Here is a 25113-nt window from a genome sequence, read left to right on the forward strand (position 1 = left end):
GTCTTTTATTTTCAACGTCTTTTATTATCCCCTGAATACTAACTTTGATTAATACTGAAAAAAAACACCGTTCGAACGCGATCGATAGATCTCCTCCTCTTCTAATAACTTCGACTCTATGCAAAATCTTAATCGCTATTAACCATTAAATATAATGATGATTAACCCGACAATAATTAGAGGCGTAAGATCAGACGTCGACGTCGGTAATAACGAGGGCTAAATTTCCCATTGCTATAATTCATATACTATAATCTCGTTTAAAAATTGTAATAATTCATATATTCAACGGAAATATTTGCTTAATCACTAATAATCGGTAATGGTAATGAATTATTAATAATAGTAATAAAATGACGCAAATGTCCCCTGTGTCACTCGTTTCTTTTTTTTTTTTTTCATACCCCGCCGTTGCCACAATCGCAATATACGTCAACACATCCCCCTATACATATAATATAAATCTAAATATTAATATATATATATTTTTTATAATATTCATATTTATATATATAACATATTCGTCCTAAAACTGCGCGTTGTTCACGCGCGATTAAATCTGATTAGCAATGTTTTTAAACACCACCTCTCTCAACCCTTCACTTTCCATCCCTTTCTCTCTCGCTACCTACTGTTTCTCTTTTTCATTTTCAATTCTATGGAACGTGAACTTCTCCTTTTGCTAAGCAAAGGAATTTTATTTCCCCCTTATTCCGATTAGAAGATATAAATAATTTAACAAAGCCAGGAAAAATAATTTCAATCTTGATATGTAGTATTCAGTTGATGGGGTTTTGGTAGCTTTGTTAAATTATTGATCAAGAAGCTTGTATATCTTTATTTATATCGATAGTTTTATGAAATATTCTTCTTAAGGAATATTTAAAAGGACCAATTTTCTTAACGAAGACAACAAGAATTTTCCTCTATGAATAATTACGTACGTTTTTGTTTATAGATGGATACAAACGAATTCCAAAATCTCCTTTACAAAAATCATTCTACGTAGGAAATTCTACGTGAAATTTAGAAGAAACCGTAACAACAAATGTTATTCTTAGAAAAATTTCTATTTTTTATTATTACAGAGAACTTTAATTTTTAATATCGAATAACTTTGTTTTATCAATTATATCTCTCTCTCTCTTATTATGTACCGAATACTCGTTGACGTTCCATAGAACTCAAATATCCACACAATTTTTCCATTTTTCAATTTTGCAGAGGGTGGAAAGTGAACGAATTTGGAGAATGAAAGAAATACTGCTGGATCGAGGAGTATTTTACTCAATGTCCTCCCCTCTATTGCCGCACAGCTCTAGATTTTTCAACTAATTTCACAACGTACTCGACAGTTTGATATATTGATGCTTCGACAACTTCTCCCCATCTTCTCTTCTTCTTTCTTTTTTTATTAGAATTCGAACTTTTCACTGTGAGTTAACCCTATCGCTTTCTGCCTCCTACAACCTTCGACCTCTCTCTTTTCTGTTTTAGTAACGTGGGCGGTATTATCTTGAAACGTCAACGAAAGAATTCACACTGAGCTATTTTTCGTCCGATTCGTATAACAGCTTTCTTTTTTTTCTCATTTTTTCCTATTTTTTATTTTTGATGATCGGAAGTTGCAATGATTCGATCGATTTCGCTTGGGCTATGAATCTTTAGTTATTTTAGAAAAATTTCGTGGAATCACACAGTGCTTCAAGGGATGGAAAAAAAGATTCGAAAATTACGAAGATATTGTTGTTGACAGCCAATGTTACTGAAATTGTTTTTTTTTTTTTAAGATTTGAATAATCCAATCTTTAATATTTTAATTAATCAGGCGAGGACGAAAAATGGCTCGACGAATATTTATACGGCTCCCCTCTTCGATCTTTAATTACAGGCTAATAATTCGCGAAACTACGTCGATTTACCTTAGCGGCGATAAAACATTATACAACGTTTCTTAATAATCTTTTTTCTTTTTTTCTTTTATCCTCGTATAATATATGTTGCTGTGTATCGTGTATGTGTATGCGCGTGTGTCCGTGTGTGCACGAGTATATGGAATAAAAATTGTATAGTTTACGACAGCTTCCTTCTTCCTTTGTCTTTGACCCTCGGAATTATTATTTAAATCACGTTACATAGCCAATAATTACCCATATGTAAATTTAATAGGATGATTTTCGAGTGATCGAAATAAAAGTCAATATCACTCAGAAGTAAGAAATAGAAAATAGAAAATAGAAAATAGAAAATGCGTTTAAATGCACTTATATTACAATGTTTGTCAACTGATTGTCGATATTGTAAAATTTCTAACGATATTAGTACGGTACGCTAGAATTTTGTAAATTGATAACATTAGCAAATAATTGTTCATCTGAGATTTAGTAATTCCGCCATATTATAATATCATGTAGTAATTACACTATAATAATAATACGGCAATTATACTACATCGGTACATTACATTATTATACTATAACGTACCATATACTTAATAATAATTCCAAGTATCAAACAGTTTTCCTCGTCGAAGTACGATTATGTATTTTTTCGAAGGGATACATCGTTTTTCTTGGAGAACGTTCAGCATTGACTCTCGTAGCGTCGTTAATCGTATATCTATACAATACTGTTTACGAGTATCGAATAATCTTAAGATCGAGACTAATTACCATCAGCGACGAGTTGTCCAACGTTAAACGATAGAATTACGAACAATTGACTTTTTGTCGTCCCTATATTATATTATAGTGTTCAGACGCACGTCTCGAAGAGACGAATTTTCGATATTATAGAAATAGAACGACGCATTCTTTCTTTCTTCGTCCATCATTCACGCTGCAGCTTCATTTTCTCGGAAAGATACGAGTCTTTATCGAGATTTCTTAAAAGTGTACTTTTTCTTTTTTCTTGCTTCATTCTCTGTATACTCGAGTCTTCGAAAAATTTCTACGAGAAAAATGGGACATCTTTTTTTAAAGAATTTTTCACCGTATATATAATTAGTTATAGATGGAGAAAGTTAAGCGTATTTGGGATTTTCGGTGCAACGATGCACAAACTCGTTCAAACTTATCTTGTCAAATGGATTTTCAGAAATATTACGATAAAAAAATATTATTATCGTTTCTAGAGAGAAATACTAATTTCCAAATTTAGTTTCGCAAAATCTAGATTAAATGAAATTAGATTAAAAATTTTAGTTGGTGAAGATATCACAAAAATCTTGCGATTTTAGTAATTTCATGTTTCTATTAAAAGGAGTTTATACATCGTTACTTGAAAGAAAATCGATAGAATACCATACACAGAGAAGAGGAATATCCGGAGAGAAAAACGTCGACATTATTCCAATTTCACGATTAACAAATTGTTTTTCGTAATTGTACAACCACGTATTATACTGTCGATACTCCAACAATGCATTGTCAAATTTCGACCAGAATCCTTCAAGTTTATACTTTTCTAATTTCAGTAAGATTGGGGTAATGCAAATTCTACAGTGCGATAATCAGTTAATTAATTCTAAATCATCATAATTTTCAAGTTAATAAAGAAATAATAAATTATTATTAATTATCGCTAAAACTATAATACCTTTTAGTCGTCGTCAATCATATTCATCGAATAACACGTAATCTAAGATAAAAAAAAAAGACACATTATTCGAAGAAAAATACTTGTATCTTTAGAAATAAGAAAATTCAAGAGAAATAAATTTTCCGAGATACTAATACAACAACATTGAGTGAGATTAATTAATTATCGCACGCTATATCTACGAATACTTTACAATTAATTATCGTAGCACTATCAATACGCTTTTACAAGGAATTATCGTCGAATATTAAACATTATCTATAATTAGTACTATCATTATTATCATAGTTATCGATTAACGTTAACGATACTAATATTTTCTTAACGATATTTCTCGATTTTACTAGAATTTTCATTTTTACCTTTTCTATTATAATCGAGTTTCACTTTTGCAAACGCTCTCGAAATTTCGGAAATTTCTTTCGACAGCACGCTCCTCTTATCACAGATAAGATTTATGATAGCTCACGTCGCGTTTGCAACCGATCGATCGAAATTTGCCAATGCACTATTCCCTCGATCGGATCGAAGCTCATCAGAGAAATGAATCGATCAGGACCCCATTTTTTGATACGGAAAATCACAACGATTTCCTTCCCGTTTTTCTTTTCCTGTCGAATTGTTTCTAACAAAATTCGTGATATCGATAAATTGATCTACTTTTAAGTTTGCTTTAATGCAGGATAATGTTGCGATTGAATCGTGTCGAGGAATTGTAAGAAAGACACTTTATAATTGATGTTCTTAGGCCTTGTTCGAATCCTGACATTTTTCCATATTTTACGAAATTATTTCAGAAAAATGAAAAGTTCCAATTTTGTCAGAAATTATAGTTTAATTTGATTTTTCGATTTGTTCTGTTTTTATTCCCCAATCAAACACATTGTTGAAATTCTTGTATCGTCAATACAACACGAATATTAAATTTTTAATAGTGGACAAATAATTTGTTATACTTAATGTTCCTTTCTTGGAATGGATTTGAATTGGATTTCGTAAAATACAATTTGAACCTGTTTGTCCGTGTTTGTACATGTGTTTGACAGATTTGGCATAATGGTGTACGGAGGACAGCATCATGCAAAAGATTTCTTATTGAGAAATTATAGTCATCGTCGATTCGGGCAAACCTTCCATCGTTCACGTAATTTTTCAATACTCTTCAACTAATTACCGTTCCGTTCTACCTCGCGCTAAACACTACCATACTTCGCATTCAATATTACAAACTCTAAAACAATAATATTCACCAAACACCCCCGATTGACAAACATATTAGCAAGAAGCTCTATTTTACCCGATAAACCCGATTCCGGAGATTTTGTCGTTAGGAGCAGAGTCTAATTTGTCTCGTTTCGCACACGCTGGTCAATGAAGCTCGATAGTGCTTTCTTTTACGCACCGAACAACACATATTACAATATATATATATAATATTTGATTACCGAAACAATATTTATTATTGATGAAATTTTCAATTCCGACGTTTCAATTGAATCTTTCGAATGTGAATATGAATTTTGATAATTCGTTTTTTATCGGAACGATGGAAAGTGCAGTAAGGAATCAGCAATGACACGGGCAATAAAAATGGCCCGGTGAATGTTCACGTGCTGAGAAGATCGAAGCTTCGAGTGAGAGTAGCAGCAAAGTAAAAATAGGGGAATTTCTGCAAAATGGAACCTTCCTTCAAAAAACTGAATCTTCCAATTTGGAAATTACGCAATTATATTGTGCAACTTTCCTAGAAAGTAAGGCGAACAATTTCTTTTTCTCCTTTTTCGAAGGTCGAGCTTCCCTTTTGCTGTAATAATTGTGAAAAATGACAACAGTAGTAGCGATAGTAGGCCGTTCGTGAGTTGACGAAGAGGAGGAAGACGACGATAGGCAGTAGAGTAGTGAAAATGGTCGATGATCGGTTTTCGAGCTGGAAGAAAAGTTAGTGGAAACAGAAAAGGCGCGAACAACACACCGTTCAGACAAGTGAAAAGAAAAGCGAAGAATCGTAATAGCAACTTCGATTTCACAATTTCTCCAACTTCTCTAATCTTTCGATATCGATGATTAAACGTTTGAAAATTTTTAAAACTAATAAACATGGTATTTCAGTAATATTTAAAAAATCAATAAGATTAACGTTATAAAAATATTTAAAGAAAAAGGATATATTCACGATGATATATTAAATTAATATAAAAATTATACTAATATGAAATTAATTATACGAATTTAATTAATTAAAATTAATATGAAATTTGATATTCGGCTTGAATTTTTCTTATAATATTTGATTTTGATATACTAAAGGAATATTTCTATAAAACGATGAAGTGGTCCATGACGTGGTTTCCCTTCTCTCTTCATTCAAATCTCTTCCTTTTTCTTTTCGTGACAGAGTTCATGCTGGAGATGAAAACTTTCAGAAGATAGAAAAAGGAAATGGTAGATGTATATACATCGAGTAATTACAGCGTACATACTACCACATATGTATATAAAATATATAGTATATAGATAGAGCTACATATAGAATACCGTATCGCGAAGCTTGAAATTATAAAGTGCTATTAAGTGGAAAATTTCTTGTATACTATATCTGTGTTTCCTTTTTCCTCTGATTCTCCATTTCAGAAAAAAAGCATCAGAGTCTCGTAAAAATTCAACACCAGCAAATTACGACTGATATTTTCGAAAAAAACGAATGTAGCCCTCGTGCTGCTCGATTCTCAGAAAAAGGATTTTATGAGATGAATTTTAGAGAAATTCTATTGAACACGGAATCGAGCAACGTTTGATTGGATTTGGAAAACCATGAGTTTCGTCTGTTTGAAGGCAGAACTCGCAGAATTGTTATTATTTTTTTTTCTCTTTTTTCGTTTGTTTGCGCTGCATTTTGGATTTGCTTAATTGAATTTCGGTGGAATTTAATATGTCTCGTGATGGATGGGTCTGCGATTGTTAAATTGAAACTTTTCAACGGAATAGAAATGTTTCTTCTTTTTCGTTTTCTGAAAAAGAATATGGACGCATTAAATTGAATTTTCATCTTTTGAAAAATAAATTTTCCGTGACATGGATGTAAAACTGGAATTTAAGAAAGTTAATTTGTAGAATCCTTTAGGCTACTTTTTGAACCTTACATAATTTACATAATTACATAATTTAGAATTCGAAGAACTTGTTTATACCATTTATAACAAATATCTCACTTCGCTACGTAACTGAATTATGTTTTAGCTTCGAATGGACCATTCAAATTTTCTAGATTATCGTAAATATTCGAATCATCGAACGATAGAATTTTTTAAACAATTTAACCAACATTGATTTTAAAGGCAGACAGAAAAGACAGAGACAGAACAGCGTGTCAAGGTTTTAGAAGAAAGACTACTTTGTTAGAAAGAAACATCGAATAACAGGCAAAATAAAATATTGAAATTCGAAGAAAAAATGCTGACACGTCGTCTCGGTGCCATCTTTTCCTTTCATTCCATTGGAATGTCACGAACGATCGATAATTGATTATCGATCATTTGTGATGTTCGATCTAAAAAAAAAAAAAAAAAGTGAAATAGAATTAGCGTGGATAATTAGTGAAGTGAAAAGTGATCGAACGCGTAAGAAGTTTCTCAAAAAATGGTCTCTGTATCGACAAGAATTTTTATTATCACACTTCAGTAAATGATATTTCCTTCAAATTGTCGATAACGTTCATTAATTTTTAACGATTGCCAATTTTTAAATCTCCAATAATTCTATCAATTATCGATACAAAATTTTGGAAATAACGTTATAAGAAAGGCAACCCCTCGTTTGTGATATGACCTTTCTATTGAAATATCTTTTATATTTCTAAATTTTGAAAAGAAAAATCTGAGAACCATTTCGTAGAAGCTTCTTACGCCTCGACTTAAAGATTAAAATATAGTTTTAAATAGAAACAAAGGAGAAGGGGTAGGTAGTAGCTGGATACACAGAAAGAACACAAAAAACGGACAGGTTTATTTATCTTTTCCATTCATTGTTGCTTTTTTTTTCTCTTGACAAATCGGCTATATTTTGTATATGTAAATTACCCGCTCGCTAGCAATCATATTCCCTCATCTGTGCTTGCTTTATCTTTATCGCGTTTAAACCTCTATCCCTTTTCATTATAAACTTTCCTTCCCTTAAATTCGACTCACTCGATTGCTCGTTTCATTTCGTTTTCTTTTTCTTTATCTTTTTTCTTTTTCTTTTTCCAAGACGAGAAAACCGTGATTGGATGGTGGGATGGGGGATGAAGATTAGAGAAAAAAGAACTGAAACTCGCGTGTTACAAACGAGAACGGTGTGGAGAATCAAAAGAACGAAATTACAATTCGTATAATATAAAAATTAAAATTTTGTTTAATATTTATATTATATCGATAGGGATAGCGAGAAAGGAGAAAAAATGAAAGTTGTGATTTTTCTTGAAATTACAATCGATCATCGCGAGTATAGTAACAAGGAAAAGCAAAACGAACAAACAATGGAACACCGAAGTGGTCGTGAAAGAACCACCCCTTTGCCTTCTTCTCGTCGACTATTCACACCCTTTGTGCCCCTCCATTCGATTAATCGCTTTTTATATTTCGATACAAAAGTTCCCAGGGGTTTACAGAGAAGTATTCTTCGGAGGAATACCAGATTGAGGCCGCTGCGGAGTGGAACTGAATTTAGGGGTTGCAAAGGGTGAAAGAATTGCATTATATTTTGCGTGGAAATTATTTTTGCGCACTTCGAGGACAATGGTCTTCAAATTTTTGATATTTTTATGGGACCTGCGTCCTTGAAACGGCTTCTTAATTGGTATCGACTGAAATTTTAATTCTGAAATTACTGAAAATTCGTTTTAAAGAACATCGACAGTGTTGATGTCGAGGTTGCCAATAATTCGTCAAAAAATCTTGTGAAATTCTCATTCTCGAAGTGGTGGAAGTTTCGTTTTGCTTCTTCTTTAATCAGTATCGACCGAAACTTAATTTTAATTTAATTAAGTTTCAATCGTTAAAAATTAATAACAAAATACTTCGGGGCCATTGGTTTGCAAATTTCTTTTTAGTCCTCGAAGTATTGAAATTTTCGTCGACGGAAATTTAGGGGTGGTAACCATAGGCGATGATAATAGAGCGCTACTAGTAGTAATAGTAGATGGATAGATAAGTGGATAGCAAGATAAATAGTATAGTAGTAATAATAGTTGTAGTGATAGTTATAGTAATAGTGATAGTAATAGTAATAGTCGAAACGATAAATACAGTCGTAATAATAGTAGTAGTAGTAGTAGTAGTAGTAGTAGTAATAGTAGTAGTAGTAGTAGTAGTAGCAGTAGTAGTAGTAGTAGTAGTAGATTGATGTAGCAGTATAGTTAAAGTAGTAGTAGTAGTAATAATAGTAATAGTCATAGACGATAGATGCAACGGTAGTACGCAGTAGTATTCGACGCGATAGTTATAGATATAGGAGTAATAGTAGTAGCAGCAATAGTGATAGTATAGTAAACTATAAAGTGTTAGTAATAGTTATAGACGATAGATAGATACAGCAATGATATTGTTAGTAATAGTAATAGTAATAGTCATAGATAATTGCAGCGGTAGTAGTAGCGACAGCGATAGATATAATAGATGTAGTGTTAGTAATAGTTATAGGTGATAGACGCAGTGACAGTAATAGTCGCGAACGATAGATACAGTGGTAGTAATAGATAGATACAGTATTAGTAACGATAGGTGTAGTAATAGTAATAGTCACAGACGACAGTTAATAGTAGTAACAGCAATAGCGACAGTAGTAGTAGTAGTTATAGTGTTAGTAATAGTAATAGCTGTGGATGATAGATATAGCAGTAGCAGTACCAGTACCAGTAATAGTAGTACCAGAGTAGTAGTACAGTATAGTAATAGTAATAGTAATAGTAATAGTAATAGTAATAGTAATAGTAATAGTATAGACGATATAGTAAGAGTAATAATGATAAGAGTAAGAAGTACAGTATAAAGGTATACGATACACGTATTAAGATAGTGAGAGAGAGAGGAGGACACAGAAAAATGAGAAAGTCAGAAAAAGAGAGTATAGTGTGACTACTAGAAAAGTTACAAGCCAGACAGTAAGAAACAACGAACAAATAAATCAGAAGTAGAAGAAGAAGGAGAACGAGGAGGAGGAGGAGGAGGACGAGAAGAAGAAGAAGAAGAAATAGAAGAAGAGAAGAAGAAGTTGAAGAAGAGAAATAATTCGAAAGGGTGAGAGGGGGTAAGAGATCACACAGAGAAAATAATAAGAAGATGGTATGAGGGGGAGGGGGGAATCGTAGCGCCGAAAAGAGTTAAGAAAAACAGGAAAGATGAAGTGTGTGATTGGCGAGCCTGACAACTAAAAAATCGAAGACCTTTTCCCTTCCTTCTTAACTTCGCTTTTATATCATTTCTTTCTGTTTTGTTTACGAAAAACTGAACCAATCGAAAAAACGCTCGATCTTACAAGAAAAAAAAATCGTTTCTTGCGTGTCCGTGTGTATACAGATTTCGTAAGTGTTCGTACGTGTATATGTATACGTGTATCACGTGTGTTCCTTAATGAACTCTTTATTTCCTTTCTCTTTTCTAATTCGCTTGCAACTAAGTTTTACATAAATTCTAGCATTTTTCGTTCGCTCGTTTAAAAAACTAAGCTCGTGCGTCGCAATAGTCGATACAGCCTAAGAGTTATAGAATTAAAAATAATCAAGTAAAAAAAAAGAGAAAACAAAAAATAGTATGGTAGCTAATAGTAGTATAGTAGTGATATAGTAAATAGTAGTAGAGGGTACGAACTAGAGAATATCAATGACAATGTTAAGGAGTAATTAAATGGGCAATTAGCGCTAGGATTAATTATAATAATAGTGAATAGGTAATAATAATAGCAATCTTAATAAAAAACGAACGCCTAGCGATTAAAGAGAGATAGTTAATTAATTAATAGCGACGACGAAACTGTCGTATGCGTGTGTTGTCTCTGTTCGTATTCGTTTAGACGATTAAAAAAATAGGCTAAATAGGTTAATTAATCTTAAAAAAGAAACAAAAGAAGGTTGAACATCGGATGAATAAGAAAGAAAGAAAATTAATATGTATATATATATATACACACATATATATATATGTATATGTATATGTATATGTATGTATATATATATAAAATAAAATTGATATATATATATATAATAAAATTGATATATATATATATCTATAATGTATATGTTCAGAGGCGACGTGAACGCAACGCATCAGTAATACCGGAAATCAACGAATCTACAACATGCTTCTTCGGACAAGTTGTAGGGAATCGCGAAACACGTGACCCGGAAGCGACCTTATTAATTTTCACTCGAGTGACCATTTCCTATTTTTTAAAAAAACTTTTCCGTCGAAGAACGATAGTCGTATTTTCGTTCGTCCCCCTCTGTGACGAACTTCCATTTTCTACTCTTGAATATTTCCGCGTACAATTTTTCCACTTTATTTTTCAATTTATTTTTCGTTTTATTCATTTATGTAGAAAATATTCGACGAGTCTCGAGGGAGAAATACGTAGTTTCATTCAAAAGAAAAATTCGTCCGCAACTTTCGGGTTGCGTGAATCGCGAATATTTTTCGAGAATACTTTTGTACGGGGCGTAAATGTGCTTGTGTGTGTGCGGGGATGGCTCCGTTCGGTAATCGAGGTATAAAAATCCGTAAATAGTAAATAGTGTATAATAATAAATCGTGTCGTGGCGAAAGAAGACACGTGGAAGAGCGATCGTAAACGTGTCCCATACTTACTATCGGTTTTCTTTTCGGAGTCAACTCGATTCGTATGGTTGTGTGCGTCTCTGATTGGCCTCTGTGTGTACGTGTGTTTGTGTATGTGTGTGCGTGTGTGCCTATGTACGTGTATCGTGTGTTCAAATACGAAGAAACGTGAACGTGAACGCGAACGTGCGAACGCAATTCTGATAAATGCTTCGCGCAGATCGTCGATCGTCGTCGAGAAACATTTGTTAAAAATTCAACCATTTTACGTGATTTATTTAATTCTACTTTTGTTAATTCGATTTTTTTTTGAGATTTTCATTTTTGGTATTTTCTTAGAATTTCTAGATATCTTAATTTTTATTGTGTTGAATTTTTGGAAGTTTCTAAGTCTCGACAGTCTAAGTCTCGAATAGAAAATGATTGTCGTCAATTGTTTAACCTTCTTCCTCGGAATCTTCTTCCCAGGGTTTGTGAGCTTCGGAATTTGCAATTTGAGGCGGAAAGAGCATTGTGGAATTTCAAGATACTTAAACATTTTTGTCGAAATGTCCATATAGAGAAAATACCAGACAGTACTAGATATCGAATATCAATACCAGTTATCAATATTTAAAGTGCCTATACAACATCATTAAAATCAACAACAAAATCAACATCTTAAATATCAGAACACAATATTTGTCCAGAACACTAAGTGTAATCAGAAAAACTCGTAACCTAATTTAATTTTCTTACTTGGAATAATTATTTAAAATTTGTATTTGCTTGACAAAGTAGCGTAAAAGGATCCACATTTCCAATTCCACTCGCAAAATTGTCAATCCTTCGAATCTCGATCAAACAAACTTTCTACAATCCGCTGTGCTACTTCCGAAACAGATGTCTAAAAAAATAGATATCACGATCCATAAAAAATCTACCTCTATCATGCAAGTCACACATGACACATTTAGAAGTTCGTTTCATGAATAAAAACACAACTAAAAGACCCATCTTACTAGTTTCTCTTGATTACAGTTTCACGGATAGGATTCGACGACGATCGATCGACGAGAAAACGAGTTTTCTTGGCTGCCTCTGCCTTCGTCCCTGGACTGGGTATCGATCGCTAAATCTCCTGATCCAATTCTCCCTAATGAGAAAACTTACTACGAAACAGCTTAACCTTTAAAACACCCGCTCGGACAAATCACGAATAATCCACCGCGACATCTTACTATGTGTATATTCCCGTGTACAAAAAAGCAAAAATTGATTTGTCTTGCGAGCTGATTGTGACTTGCAACGCAATTCCTGGCCCACGATTCCGATTCCCTTGATCGTCTCTCTCGTGTACTTTTGTTAGCTTTCTAGCAGTCTTTCGAAAACAAATTTTTGCGCAATCTTAACTTCCTTTTCTGGTTGATTTTAATATCGGAGAAGAAGTTAGGAGCTCTTCTGTCCTAGAATCCGGTTTCGAATAATTTTTCCGTTGACCCGAAATGAGACATTTCCTGTTTCATTTTTCCAGCTCATCTGAAAGAAATCTTTCCTTACCAACCTAAGTTCTAATAAAATTATCGATCCTCCATCGTTTCTATCTATAACATATTCGCATTTTCCATTTCGATTCTCAGTTAACGATTTCAAAAAGATCAGAAGAATTTCTAACAACACCAATACAAAGGAAGAAACTGAACATGCAACCAACCAAAAGAAAACGCAAAAAAGTGGCGCGACGAAAGAGAACTCCCACGGTCGTAATAGAAAGGCTAGAAGAGTGCTTGAGGAAAAAGAAGTAGAAGAGAATACTGGAAGAAATCCAGCGGATACTAGAAACAACAGTTGCTGAAAAACAGTAGCAGCTTTTACCGTTTCAGAAATTCCCTTATAATCGTCCATGTATTTCCTTTCCATTCTTTTTCTTCTTTCCTTCATTTTTTTTCCATTTTCTTTTTTTTTTTTTTTTGTTTTAAATATTTGTTTCCTCCCCTCGAGAATTATCGATACAGAGAGTCGAGTGATTGTCGAGTTCAACTATACATTATAGTACTCGTTAAGATCTGGAGGCTTAATTAGAAAGGGGGAAGGGGTGGGGGGCTACTACACGAGTCTAACACGCTACATCGTGTGTACACTGTGTACGTATGTGTATGTTTATGCATGTATGCGTTTGCTTGTGTTTTTTTCATCATTATACGTGTCTCACGAGTTTTTGTTTCTTTTTAAATCATTTTTTTTTTATTATTTCTGTGTTTTCGTCCACTTAACAACTACCCTTAGATAATCCTAATGTTCTGTCTCGCGACTGAACGCTCCCCTCCTAGTCGGTAAAGAAGATCGTCAATATTATTTTTCCCTATATATATATTCTTTCATCTCTTTTGTTTCTGTTTGTTGCTGTTCGAAATTCGATTCGATGGGGTCGTCGAGAAACTCTTTCGTGTTAATTAATTAGGCTTAGTTTTCCAGCTTTCTCTTCCCAGCTCTCCTTTCGCAATTTTCTTTTTTTTTTTCGTTTTCTGTTTTTTTATATATATATCGCTTTTTTGGCAATCATATCGACGTCACAACGACTATAACGACCAGCTAACGACCGATAGAAGTCCGGCTTAATCGAGGCCCGTATGAGAGAAGCGACATTTCGCGTCGTCTCGTCTCGGAGCCTCCTAATGTCTATTACAGCGGCCGTAGAAGAGAAAAGCGGACAAAAAGATCGCAGAATCACTCAACAGGCACACCAGAACGTCTATCATCCTGATCGATTTCTCATCGAGGCGCCGCTATGCCATGAATAACAAAAAAGAGAAACGACAACAACTTTGGAGCGATCCCAAAGTACAACATTATTTTTCTACGAAAAAGCGCGAATTTTTTATTATAGATTTAACATTGATATGTCAGCGACTTTATAAGAATTTGAAAATTTACAAAGAATTAAGGAGTACGAGAAAATTCAGATACTTTTGAATCGATCGTCGACCACGTGTGTCTCTTTTTAGCTGATAGCGTTCCTCTTTGATTGAATTCGTGTAACAGCCATCGCATATGGAGAAAAGCTTGCTCGAACATCGTGAGAAGCGTCCCTTCGCTATCTGTGTCTGTTCGTTGGAGATCCGAGCGAACAGCTGGCCCTGGTTCCCTTTTAGTTCTATCGTGAACGACGCCTAAGGCCCTCGTTAGGCAAGCAAACTATCCTGAACTTTCAACGAGGATACACACGTAAATTCCTTCATACGCGTCTTTCGGATATTCCCTGGATTCGTTCATTCGTTCGATTACATTCGCTCTGTCCCTTTTTCATATTTACTTTCGTTCCTTCTTTCTTTCGGTTTGTCGTGCTCAGATCTCATCGTGTCTCTAATATATATATATTATATATATGTATATGTACCGCGTGTGTTACGACAGATTCGTAATAGATTAACTCTTCTCTGCTCAATTTATCCATTAAACCGTTAACGTCGATAATCCTAGTTCCTTATCAGTTATTAATAAAATATAGATTATTGGGATGCAGCTGCTGCGCACTTTTGGACACACTTGTTACATTGCGATATATCAAATATATATATATATGTATTGTATAGGTTTCCATGTGTATTTGAACGTGTGGTTTGAGTACCGTTTGAACGTGTTTCAGAATACTTGAGTACCGTTTCAATGTTTTTGATCCGTATTTCAGGCTGTAAACCGTGTTTGACGATGTTTGAACGTGCATGCACGGGGCGTGTATGCGTGCGATGGTTTGTCCGTGTTTCGTGTGAGGGTGTTCGCGATCGGTGTGGGTATACATACGTGCCTCTTCTTTAATTATTTATACTCCTAATAACCTCTGTAGGCTAAGCTTCGTCTACTGCGTGGCTCGAACCAGACCCCGAATTTCCTTGGTCCGAACAGGTTTTTCCTTTCAATGGGTTTTTTGTTTGTGTGTTTAACGTTGGAAGTTTCGCTTCAAATTTTGAGCACCCTGGATCTCCTTCTTAATGACTAACTTGGCATTTTACATCCTGATTGCTGTTAACCTATTGGGGCTTTGGCGTTGGGTGTTTGACCATCGTTTTTTCTAAAGTTTGAAAATGTTTATGTTTAGACTCGTGGATGACGCCTAACATTTTCAATAATCACGAAACGTTGGCTACGAAACATTTAAATTTTATTATAGGAATAAATTAATTGAACGAGCAGTTAGATTTTAGATTTACATTATTAGTTATACTTGGATTTTATTTATTTCGTATTATTTCTGCTGTACTATTATGTAAAACGAGTAACGTAGATACTTTATCAAATCTTCAAACATGTTCTGTAAATTTACAATTCGACTGCAACTTATTAATATTTCATACAAACTGTGCGATTCTATAATGATCGGATAAAAATATTCGATTTGTCTGTATACTAATATCATAATGTTATGTATTAATAGCACAGTAATAAAACATTATATTAACAACAGTATGCTAACTTAACAAATCTCACTGAATGATTAAATTTGTAATTTGTAGCAGTACGAACAAAAACACTTGCATCTTTCCACGGAGAAAGAAATTTATCAAATTCCACGGTTAAAAACAGTAGAAGGAGAGCGCAGGGTGTACAGCTAGCCGGGATCTCTTCAACCATTACGCAACCGTATCTAAACTTTCGTCCCGATCGAGATCTTCATCGAGATCTTCGTCTTATTTGGTCTCTTTCGTTTCTATCTCTCTGTTTCTCATTTTCTATTCATATAAAAATACGTCGTCTATATGAGGAAGTCGCGGGCGAACGCGCGTCGAATAATCTGTATACATAATATATTTGAACGACTCACGTAGAAATTTCGCAAACGAGCTTTGTCAATTTCTTTCTTATCGATTCTCCACAATATTTTGTTTGAACTTGGTCTGAAGAAATTTCGGAGCCTGAATATTTGCGACACCATGTAGCGAGTGCTGGCTATCCCAACCCTCACCTCGGCCCCCCTCAACCCAGCTAGGGATAATACTCCATGTCTGAACCCTCTACAGGGTGTGTCTGTTCCTCAAGGAAATCAATTAACCCTTTCAAACCCCCGCAAACTATGTCAAACACAGAAGTATTCAAAATTGAACAAATACGTTCTTACTACCATTGCTTACACTATTATAATTCTAAAAACTTTTGAAAAAAAAATGAAATATATTTTAAAATAAAATTTTCAGTCAATTTTGCAGGCTATTAAAAAGACGAAAGACGAAATTGAGGAAAAGAGATACACGACGTTGTGCTATACGATACGAACACCCTGTAGACATCCACAGAATTCATAACAATCTCTTAAAACTTTTAATACTGTCCTCTAAAACCGAAATCGAGCTTTCTTCCCCTCTGATTCCGGAGAAACCAGGAAAAAAAAAAAAAAAAAAAACGAGGAAATCATTGTCATTGCGTGCCTTCAACGTCCGAAAGAATCAGTGAACGAGTTTTAACGGTGATGGAGGAGCAACATGTTTGGGTTACACGCCGAAGGAGCTCGAACGTCGTCAGGACGTGCTTCAAACATTGTCAAACGGGATCGAAATCCTTTAAACGAAGGAAGAAAACAGCAAACGTCCGAGAAAAAGTGATTCGAACTCGTTCTGCGTGGACCAACATGTATGAATGCATAGGTTTCTGTAAATGTGTACGTGTGTGAGCGTGTTTGAACGGGAATGTGTTCAGAAATTCCTCGAGAACGCTAGTAAAATGAACGGAGAATGCAACGCCTGCGACGGAGCGTGTTTTTATTTGCTTTTTTTTTGGAAAATTGCTCCGTCGCTGTAGCGATTCGTTTACACAGGCTTTTCAGGTACGCTTGCAGACATTGTGCCGGGAATACTATTGTGCGCCAGGCCCTCGATCGATCATTTCGCGCGGGAACATCCGGAGGACCGACAGTTTTGTGCGCTTGCGACTGGACCAGCCGCGAATCGATTGAAAGAGCCTGTTTTTCTTTGTTTATAGATTTTTAATACTTGAATGAAACGATGAACACATGCTAAAACTGCGAGGCAACTCAAGAGCGAAGCTGACGCTCAGATATTGCAGATTGTCAAGGAAGAACATAGATGAAAAATTTTGTTAACCGAAAATTTGATTTTATTGAAATAAAAGATCGGTGTATTGTAGAGAATTAATGTGGATTATTTCTCTGTAACTTTAAATAATAAAATATTTCATTCGAAATATCGAATTTACATTTGTGAATGAATAGTAGTAATTGGAATGATTTACTTTTCCAAAATATTCTGTCAATAAATTAAAAATATTTACAAAATTCTTTTCGTATGCTATACTGAATGTGGTTCAATTTTCTCTTATGTTAAAAAAAATTGAAGTTTCGTTATTAAAAGTTTAATACTACTTCATACCACAAAGAAAACATTTTTTTGTAGTTCCCAGTAGTTTATAGTAAAAATTCCGAACCAATAATCTACACTAAAACATAAGAAGACTATATTTAATGTATTAAATAGATAATTAATTAATCCAATTATTATTATGTACGATTTATTTAATTCTAAAGAAAGAAAATATAGAATTCCTTAATTTTAGTCCCCTCCACAATAGTTTCCGTACCCTACCATGTGTTTCAAAAATATGTTAATATATTTAAAATTACTTAAACCAACCCAAATAAAAATTTCAGATACTGTCCAAACTATATCATCGATAGTTTCCATATCTTACCAAGCATTTCAAAAATTGGTTTGGTGGAACCAGAAGATCCGTGAAATCGACCTAAATACAGGAAGCCGCTTAAAACAATTAACAAACATCCTCCTGAACGTCAGCATCGAGTCAAATACCAGAACCAAGCCCGTTCCGAGGAAGCCAAGAACCAGAAAAAAGAAAAGAAGAAGATACGCCAACCAAACTCTCACAGAAATCTAAACTCTAGCATGTATTCGTGTACAGCCAGTGTGTCATCGACACGAAACGAGTTCAGACGCGTCCAGGATAGGATCTATAAATGCAGTCATCGGATTAAACAATGTAAATACATCAGAGATTCGAAAGACAGATCATAATAGATGCAAAGACTGGCCCCTTCGCTCATGCCGGCTACTCGCTACGTCTCTAACATGATTGGTCGAATTCTTCCCTCTCCACGAACCTCATCCAACGCCTTCCAATCACAATCGTCACATCTTTCAAGAAAGTTCACTATCAATTCGCTAGAGATTCTCTTCAAAGGCGTAGGATCGACGTTCGATCGTGAGGAACATCAGCTGGCTCGTCGAGAGACCCATCCCCTAGAGTCAACAGCTAGCCTACTTTGGCACAAACAACACTGCCCGGGCCGGCACTCGCTTTGTAATATATATTTTTTTGTAGTTTTCTCGTTTTTTCATTATGCTTCGTCCGCCACACTCACTCCAGCCGCTTTTTGGATCAGTCACACTCGCGGAACAGGCTCTCTCACTCGCTCTCGTCAGCCAGTAACGTCACGTTCATCTCTTTTCTTACACACACACACACACACACGCACACGCAAGCACATACACACACAATCTCTCTCTCTCTCTCTCGCTACCTTTCTACGGTTGATATATGTATATTAATAAGATTTAATTGACTCCAACAGAACGTCGGTTAGACAAAAATCGACGGGGCCCGGGAACGAGTTGCGACGCCCCTGGATCAAAGCCAAGATGGCGCTGTCCGTTTTCAAACAGCCAGTGGCGTCGCAACCATTTTCCTCGTCCTGGCCCAACTTTTTATCACGACTCTACGACACTACTGATAATCTTCGCTTCTTGACACGAGGATTCGATCTCGCTAATATCGCGCGCCACTCTCTGATCTTCTCTTTTGTGTTGTGTATATCTGTGTATAACTTGTGTATATAAGTCGTGGCAAATTTCATCGTCAGGACTCATCGTTCTCTCTCCCCTTTCGAGCCTCCCTCCTCGTGATACCTCTACGATATTAATTTGTTACGCTCTGCGGACTATAGGCTACTTAGGTGTGTACCATTATAGCGTTTCTATGTTTCTGTCTGTTCATGTGTATGTTCGTGTGTGTGTGTGTGTGTGTGTGTGTAGAAGTGTTTCTCTTATAATCTTATTATCTTACACGACACTAGCGCATCTTAACAACACAACAGACCAGCCCTACGAAAAAAGATGCCCCTCTCTCTGAGTGCTCTCTGGTCAGATCGGTTCGTTCTACGTCGCCTGCGGGCGCGTTTCTTCAAGAAAAAAAAAGGAATGCTCGGTGATCAGGAACTAATCGTCGACCGGACCTAAACACGAGCCTGAACCACGCGACGAGCTCGCTCTACTTATCACTCTGTGATCTGTTTTCTTTTTTTTTTTTTGTTCTTTTTCTTTATATATTTTTATCCCTTAAACGGAGTCAAAGAATCGCGATTCGTCGCGCGATGGAACCGCTCTCTGCCGGAGCAATCCCGAACCAGCGAAAATATACCAGCTCGCGAAACACATGCGCGTGCCTCTCTAATTAGCGATATGTTCAACGGTCCTTTATTCACCCTCGTCAATGATACTTAACGACGGCGCGTTTTGTCTCCTCCTCAGCCTTACTTATACGATTAAGAATCTACGCAATCCTAAGCACCTATCAGCTAAGAAAACCTGCATCTGAATGTCTCTGCGTTTTTCTGTGTTACCTATATGTGTATTGTTAGTGTACGTGTATGTATGCGTATGTTTGTGTGTCTTTATGTGTTTATGCGTGTGATTAATACTTATTATATATAATATATATCGTGTGTTGAACATACAAATTATAAAAATACCACCTGCAACGACAGTGCGCCGCTCCGCCACGTGTGGGCAGTCGCGTCGCGAGCCAGCCGTATCGTACATCTACGTGTACACGCCCGAATCCAGCTCTCTCTGGATACTTTGAATACTGAAAGGGATTTTCTTTCTATTTTTTTAGAAAAGTCAGAACAAAACAAAAGGGGGATGGTGTGTCGTGTCTGGACCACGAGGACGGCGACACGTGGCGGAGGAGACATCGAGAAATAATCGTCCCCTGTCCCTAAATCGATCCGACAATAATCGGCTCGCGTGTTTGGATCGGCCCCGGGGCAGAGGGCGCGAGTGTAGCACCTCGCGAAAGCTGCAAAGGGTCCCGTGACAATTAGCCTTAAACGACTAATCTGGCTTGGTACGCGCGCTACTTTCAAAGTCGATCTCCCTCGTTCTCGCTTCGATCGTACTCCATTTCCTTTATTTTTTTTCTTTTTTTTTTTTTAGTTTTTCAATTTTCATTCGATCGGATCCTTCATCGACGAAGCTTTTTAGTTATTTTGTTTCAGCGCGTTCGAGACAGATTCTCGCGACGGTTAAAAGGTAGATGTGATATAATATTTATATATATATATCTATATATATTGAACGTAATTTTTTCTCTTCTGTCAGCACACACACACGCGGATCCTGCGTGCATGCGTGTGGTTATTCGCGGGTCATATAACGCGCGAGGCTCGCCGCCAGAGCGCGTCACCCTTGTAAAATATATCATATATATATAGATTTATGTGTATATAGAATATACCTTAATGCTCGAAAAATTGTTCTTAACTCTGTACAAGAACCCCAATCGGCCCTTTCTCTTACTTCTCACCGAGCCCCTCCGTTTCCTTTTTTTCTTTTTCGTTAAAAACCTAGTCTCTCCCTCCTCCCTTCGTGAATAACATACACCTATCACGCGAAACACACGCTTCCTGTGTCTCTCCTCTCTCTTTTTCTCTCAATATAAGATCGATCCTGGCTTTCTCCTTCTCTCTGGCCTCGTGAAAGCCAGAGGTGTATGATTACTTTCTTAATATTTTCTCTTTCAAACACAACCCTCCCTTTCGCTGTTTCGCAGCCCTAATCCTTTTTTATCTTCGTGTACTTAGTTTTTTGTTCTATATTTTTTTTTTAATCCGTGTGTGTGTGTGTGTGTGTGTGTGTGTCTGTGTCTGTGTATGTGTATGCATGTATGGAGATAACAAATCGTATCTGTCTGTACGCTGTTCGAAAATGGTCTTAAAGACGGTCTGTCAAGAAAAATAGAAATGCACTGCACACGATGGTTAGGTCGTGCGCGTTTTGTATGTCCGCTTCGCAGAGGAAGCTTCATTCCTTCGTTTCCCAGGTAAGATCCAGAGGTTGGCCAGCCAATGGCGTCGCGGTAATGGGACCAGCGACTGACCGCACACTCAGCGAGGATCATCATTATCATCGCTTGTTATCATCATCAGTCGTACACTGAGCCGGGTATCCAAAAGGGGACTAGGGCGTAGGGCTGGTACCACTGCCGGTTGCATATTTGTGACTCTTGTTAGATGTTGCTCTTGGAAAATGACACTCTCAGGTGGTTGGATTCGCTCAGCTGGTAGTTGTGCATTTTCTGAAAAAAAAAGAAGCAAACGGAACAGTTTGGATTAGCATGATTTTTAAATAAAACAGGTTAACACGTTTAATACCGCGTGGTCCATCGGTGGTCCACGGTGGACTTTTCATTTAGACCGTGTAGTTTGTGTAAAAGAAAAATCGATCATCAAATGCTTCAGAATATAATCAGTCGATGTATAATTGTCATGTATTATGCAATTATAATACTGCTCACGGTCCACACGATTTGAACGAAGAGTTAAAACGAAAATGGTTCATTTACCATTTAACGCGTTAAGTAGACCATTTGAAGAGACTCGTAAAGGTAATATCGAACAGCTTCAGGTGATAATATTCTTAATATTCAACGTAATAATATTATCAGCTGAAGGTACTAGTGACGTCATATTTAACAATAAACAACTGGTTGACTTCGATGAAGAGACACGAATGAAACACGTGGAAAATGACGAACAATTATTATTTTATAACGAGTTTTAAAACATAGTAATTTCACACAAACTTAACATAGATTTGTTATGTATAATTTCGCGCAATTGCATCAGAGGCGAACATCAGGCACCAGTGACTAAACTAATTACGCCACTGATGAATTTTCATCAAATAAATAATAACAAATGGGCTATACATTCACAAGCAACATCGTCAACACGAAACAAAACGAGAACTGCAAGTATATTCGAGCGAACTATTAAATGAATCAACTTTCGAGTTCTCGATTTTACATTTTAGAGTCCAATAGAAATGTTAGAATCGAACGAGATTAAAAATTTCAAATATTAAATCCTCGACAGCAATATAAGCTTGTAGCGAATTTAAAAAAAGGCAATTAAAACTTACGATCAAAGCAGCTACGGCGTCGTCCATGCTGGGCATCTGTATGAGCGCCATTTTTCTGTCTTTTGGGAAGAACTTGAACGCCTTCACGGTGAAGCCATTTTTGGTGAACGCATCCCTGATCTCGTCTTCAGTCACAGTTGTACTAAACACACGCCAAAAATATTTCACTGTCTTATATAATATTACAATTATATTTATTAATTATACGTAAAATTCTAATATTTGATTATTAATTCTAGGCACATTATATTTCAACTATCAAATATCGGAAGATCGAATTATCCAATGTAGAAATATTAAAAAATTTAATTTAAAAAAATGTATTACGCAGTGTTATATTTTGTATCATACATTATCTTTTAATTAGAGAGAAACAAGGATAAATTTGGAAACAATTTACTTACGGAATATTCGATAAATGCAGAGTGGAGCTCGGTGGATAGATATTCTGATAGTTCTTAGAACCCGGTTTCTTGAACCGATGAAGAGGACTATTGGTATAATCTTTCGTCAATCCAGCGTCTGGTTGGCCCTCCTTTGGTAACTGCACCGTCTGATGTTTGCTCAGCATTACCTTGATCTGCTTGCCAAATACTCGCAATTTGTCCATATGTGTCAATGCTGTGATTTTAAACAAATTATCGATACATTTCTCACCGCTTTTATTTTAGTATAATCTCAAATTTTGTAAATTTTCGTTCTTAAGAAATTATACCAATCGCTAAAGTATTCTCCATTTATAAATATTGACGTAAAAAAGATATTTTCATTACCAAATTACGTGTTCGTTTCATTTTTAATTTACAAATATCGTAATTCTTTGTTTTAAACAGTTTAATAATTTTCGATACTACGTAAATTATTAAAGAAAAATTACCTAAATGCGCCTGATGTGGTTCGGCCATTTGAATCAGTGCCGAGTCCTTCTTGTTGTAGAGAATCTTCACACGCTGTACATCCCCGTAAACGCCTACATGCACAACACGCAACACGTCATTTTAATCAGTCCGATCTCCTTATCACATTACGAGCGTCTAATCATTATCGAGTCGAAGACGAAACGGGACAATAATATAATAATAATCGGTAATAATAATCGATCGAGAACGGGGTACGATCGGACAAGATCTGGGACATGCAAATAGGCAATCGGTTCAGCCACCGATTTTATTCGAAGCTCGTGCTAAATGTTTCTCATAAAATCTTATTTGTATGCAAGTTTGTTTTATCTTTTTAAACAGAAGTTTTATAAAAATGTAAGTTGTACGGTAGTCTCGTAACAATTACAGTTCTATAGAAGTTTTATAAAAATTGTATAGGAATATGTTTACACTACTTTTATAAAAATTCTATAAAAATAAAATTTATAAATTATTACTTTGAAGAAGGAAACTCTGTCAGGCTCGGCCGAATTAAAAATTATATAAAATGGCTGAAGCGTTTGGCCCGCGAGAAGTGAGCTCCTATGGAGATATTACGATAAAATAAGCGAAAGCTTATGTAATATTAAAAAAGGTGTCTGGAACTGATATTAATAAAATATTAATGAAACAATTTAGAAGAGATGCTTGGAAATAGAGAACGTGAAAAAAACGGTGTTGCTGATGAGAATCGAACAATGATCATGGGGGTCGTGGTGGGTGGGCGGGGGTGAAAATATCGATGAATGAGATTGCGAATAAGAACAGTTATAGCGAATAAATAAAATAATAAAATAATAAATCAATAGAATTGAAGATCGGTAAGAGACGAATAAAAATAAATAAAATAATACCAAGAAAATTCACAGAGGTGAGTAAAATAATAAAAATAAAATTAAAATTAAAAAAAAAAACAATAAAAGGAAAGAATAAAATAAAAATCATAAGTACACGTGACGAGGAGAGTGATATAATGATTTAAATTTTCCATAAAAATACTTTTTCTCGAAAGACCAGCAAAAAGATAAAAATGTCAGAAATTAACAAAATAATCATGACGTACGATCGATGATTATAGACTATATACATATATATTCTCTGTTCGTGTTCCCATGTATCACATATGTAAGGAAATTTTGTAAAAAAAAAAAAAAAAAAACAAGTAAATAAATAAACAAAGGAAATATTATTATTAATATTTAACTTTATTTGTTCACTCTCCAAAAATGCTCACAGTTACTACTGATCCATGTAAAAACACGTCTAAGGAATGTCACTGTGTAAAGTGTGTTTGTGTGTTGCGTATGTGTCAATGTGTTCCGCGAGTGTAAATATAATAATTAATAATGTAATATAATTAATAATATAAATGTGGAGACGTACCAAACAGGGTAAAGAGAGCGTCAGGCGTGACCATCTACACAGAGAACAGACAGAGTCCAGTCAGTAGTCAGCGAGTATAATAGGATTCAAATGTATAGTGTTGGCACGCGCACAAGTTTCGCTGGCCTCGCGTGTATACAGGCCACTTTTGGACCTTACAGATCTTCCAGATCATTTACTGACTTTGAAGAATATATCTGACCA

The 25113-nt window shown here is 35.4% G+C and overlaps 1 protein-coding gene across 18 annotated transcripts in view; it reads right to left on the minus strand.

Annotated features, from left to right (window-relative positions):
- Positions 1 to 628: 628 nt before the first annotated feature.
- LOC132914430 (polypyrimidine tract-binding protein 2) overlaps positions 629 to 25113 on the minus strand; it is a 442018-nt gene continuing 417533 nt past the window's right edge. For all 18 annotated transcript variants that reach the window (XM_060973551.1, XM_060973544.1, XM_060973559.1 and 15 more), the window contains 5 exons: positions 24910 to 24943; positions 23484 to 23576; positions 23011 to 23227; positions 22607 to 22748; positions 629 to 21761 (listed from right to left, as the gene is read on the minus strand). In XM_060973551.1, the coding sequence (XP_060829534.1) occupies positions 21693 to 21761; positions 22607 to 22748; positions 23011 to 23227; positions 23484 to 23576; positions 24910 to 24943 (555 nt within the window). In that variant the 3' untranslated portion in view covers positions 629 to 21692. The remainder of the gene's footprint in view (positions 21762 to 22606; positions 22749 to 23010; positions 23228 to 23483; positions 23577 to 24909; positions 24944 to 25113) is intronic.

Source organism: Bombus pascuorum, chromosome 15 (assembly GCF_905332965.1).
Source record: "Bombus pascuorum chromosome 15, iyBomPasc1.1, whole genome shotgun sequence".
Lineage (NCBI taxonomy): Eukaryota > Metazoa > Arthropoda > Insecta > Hymenoptera > Apidae > Bombus > Bombus pascuorum.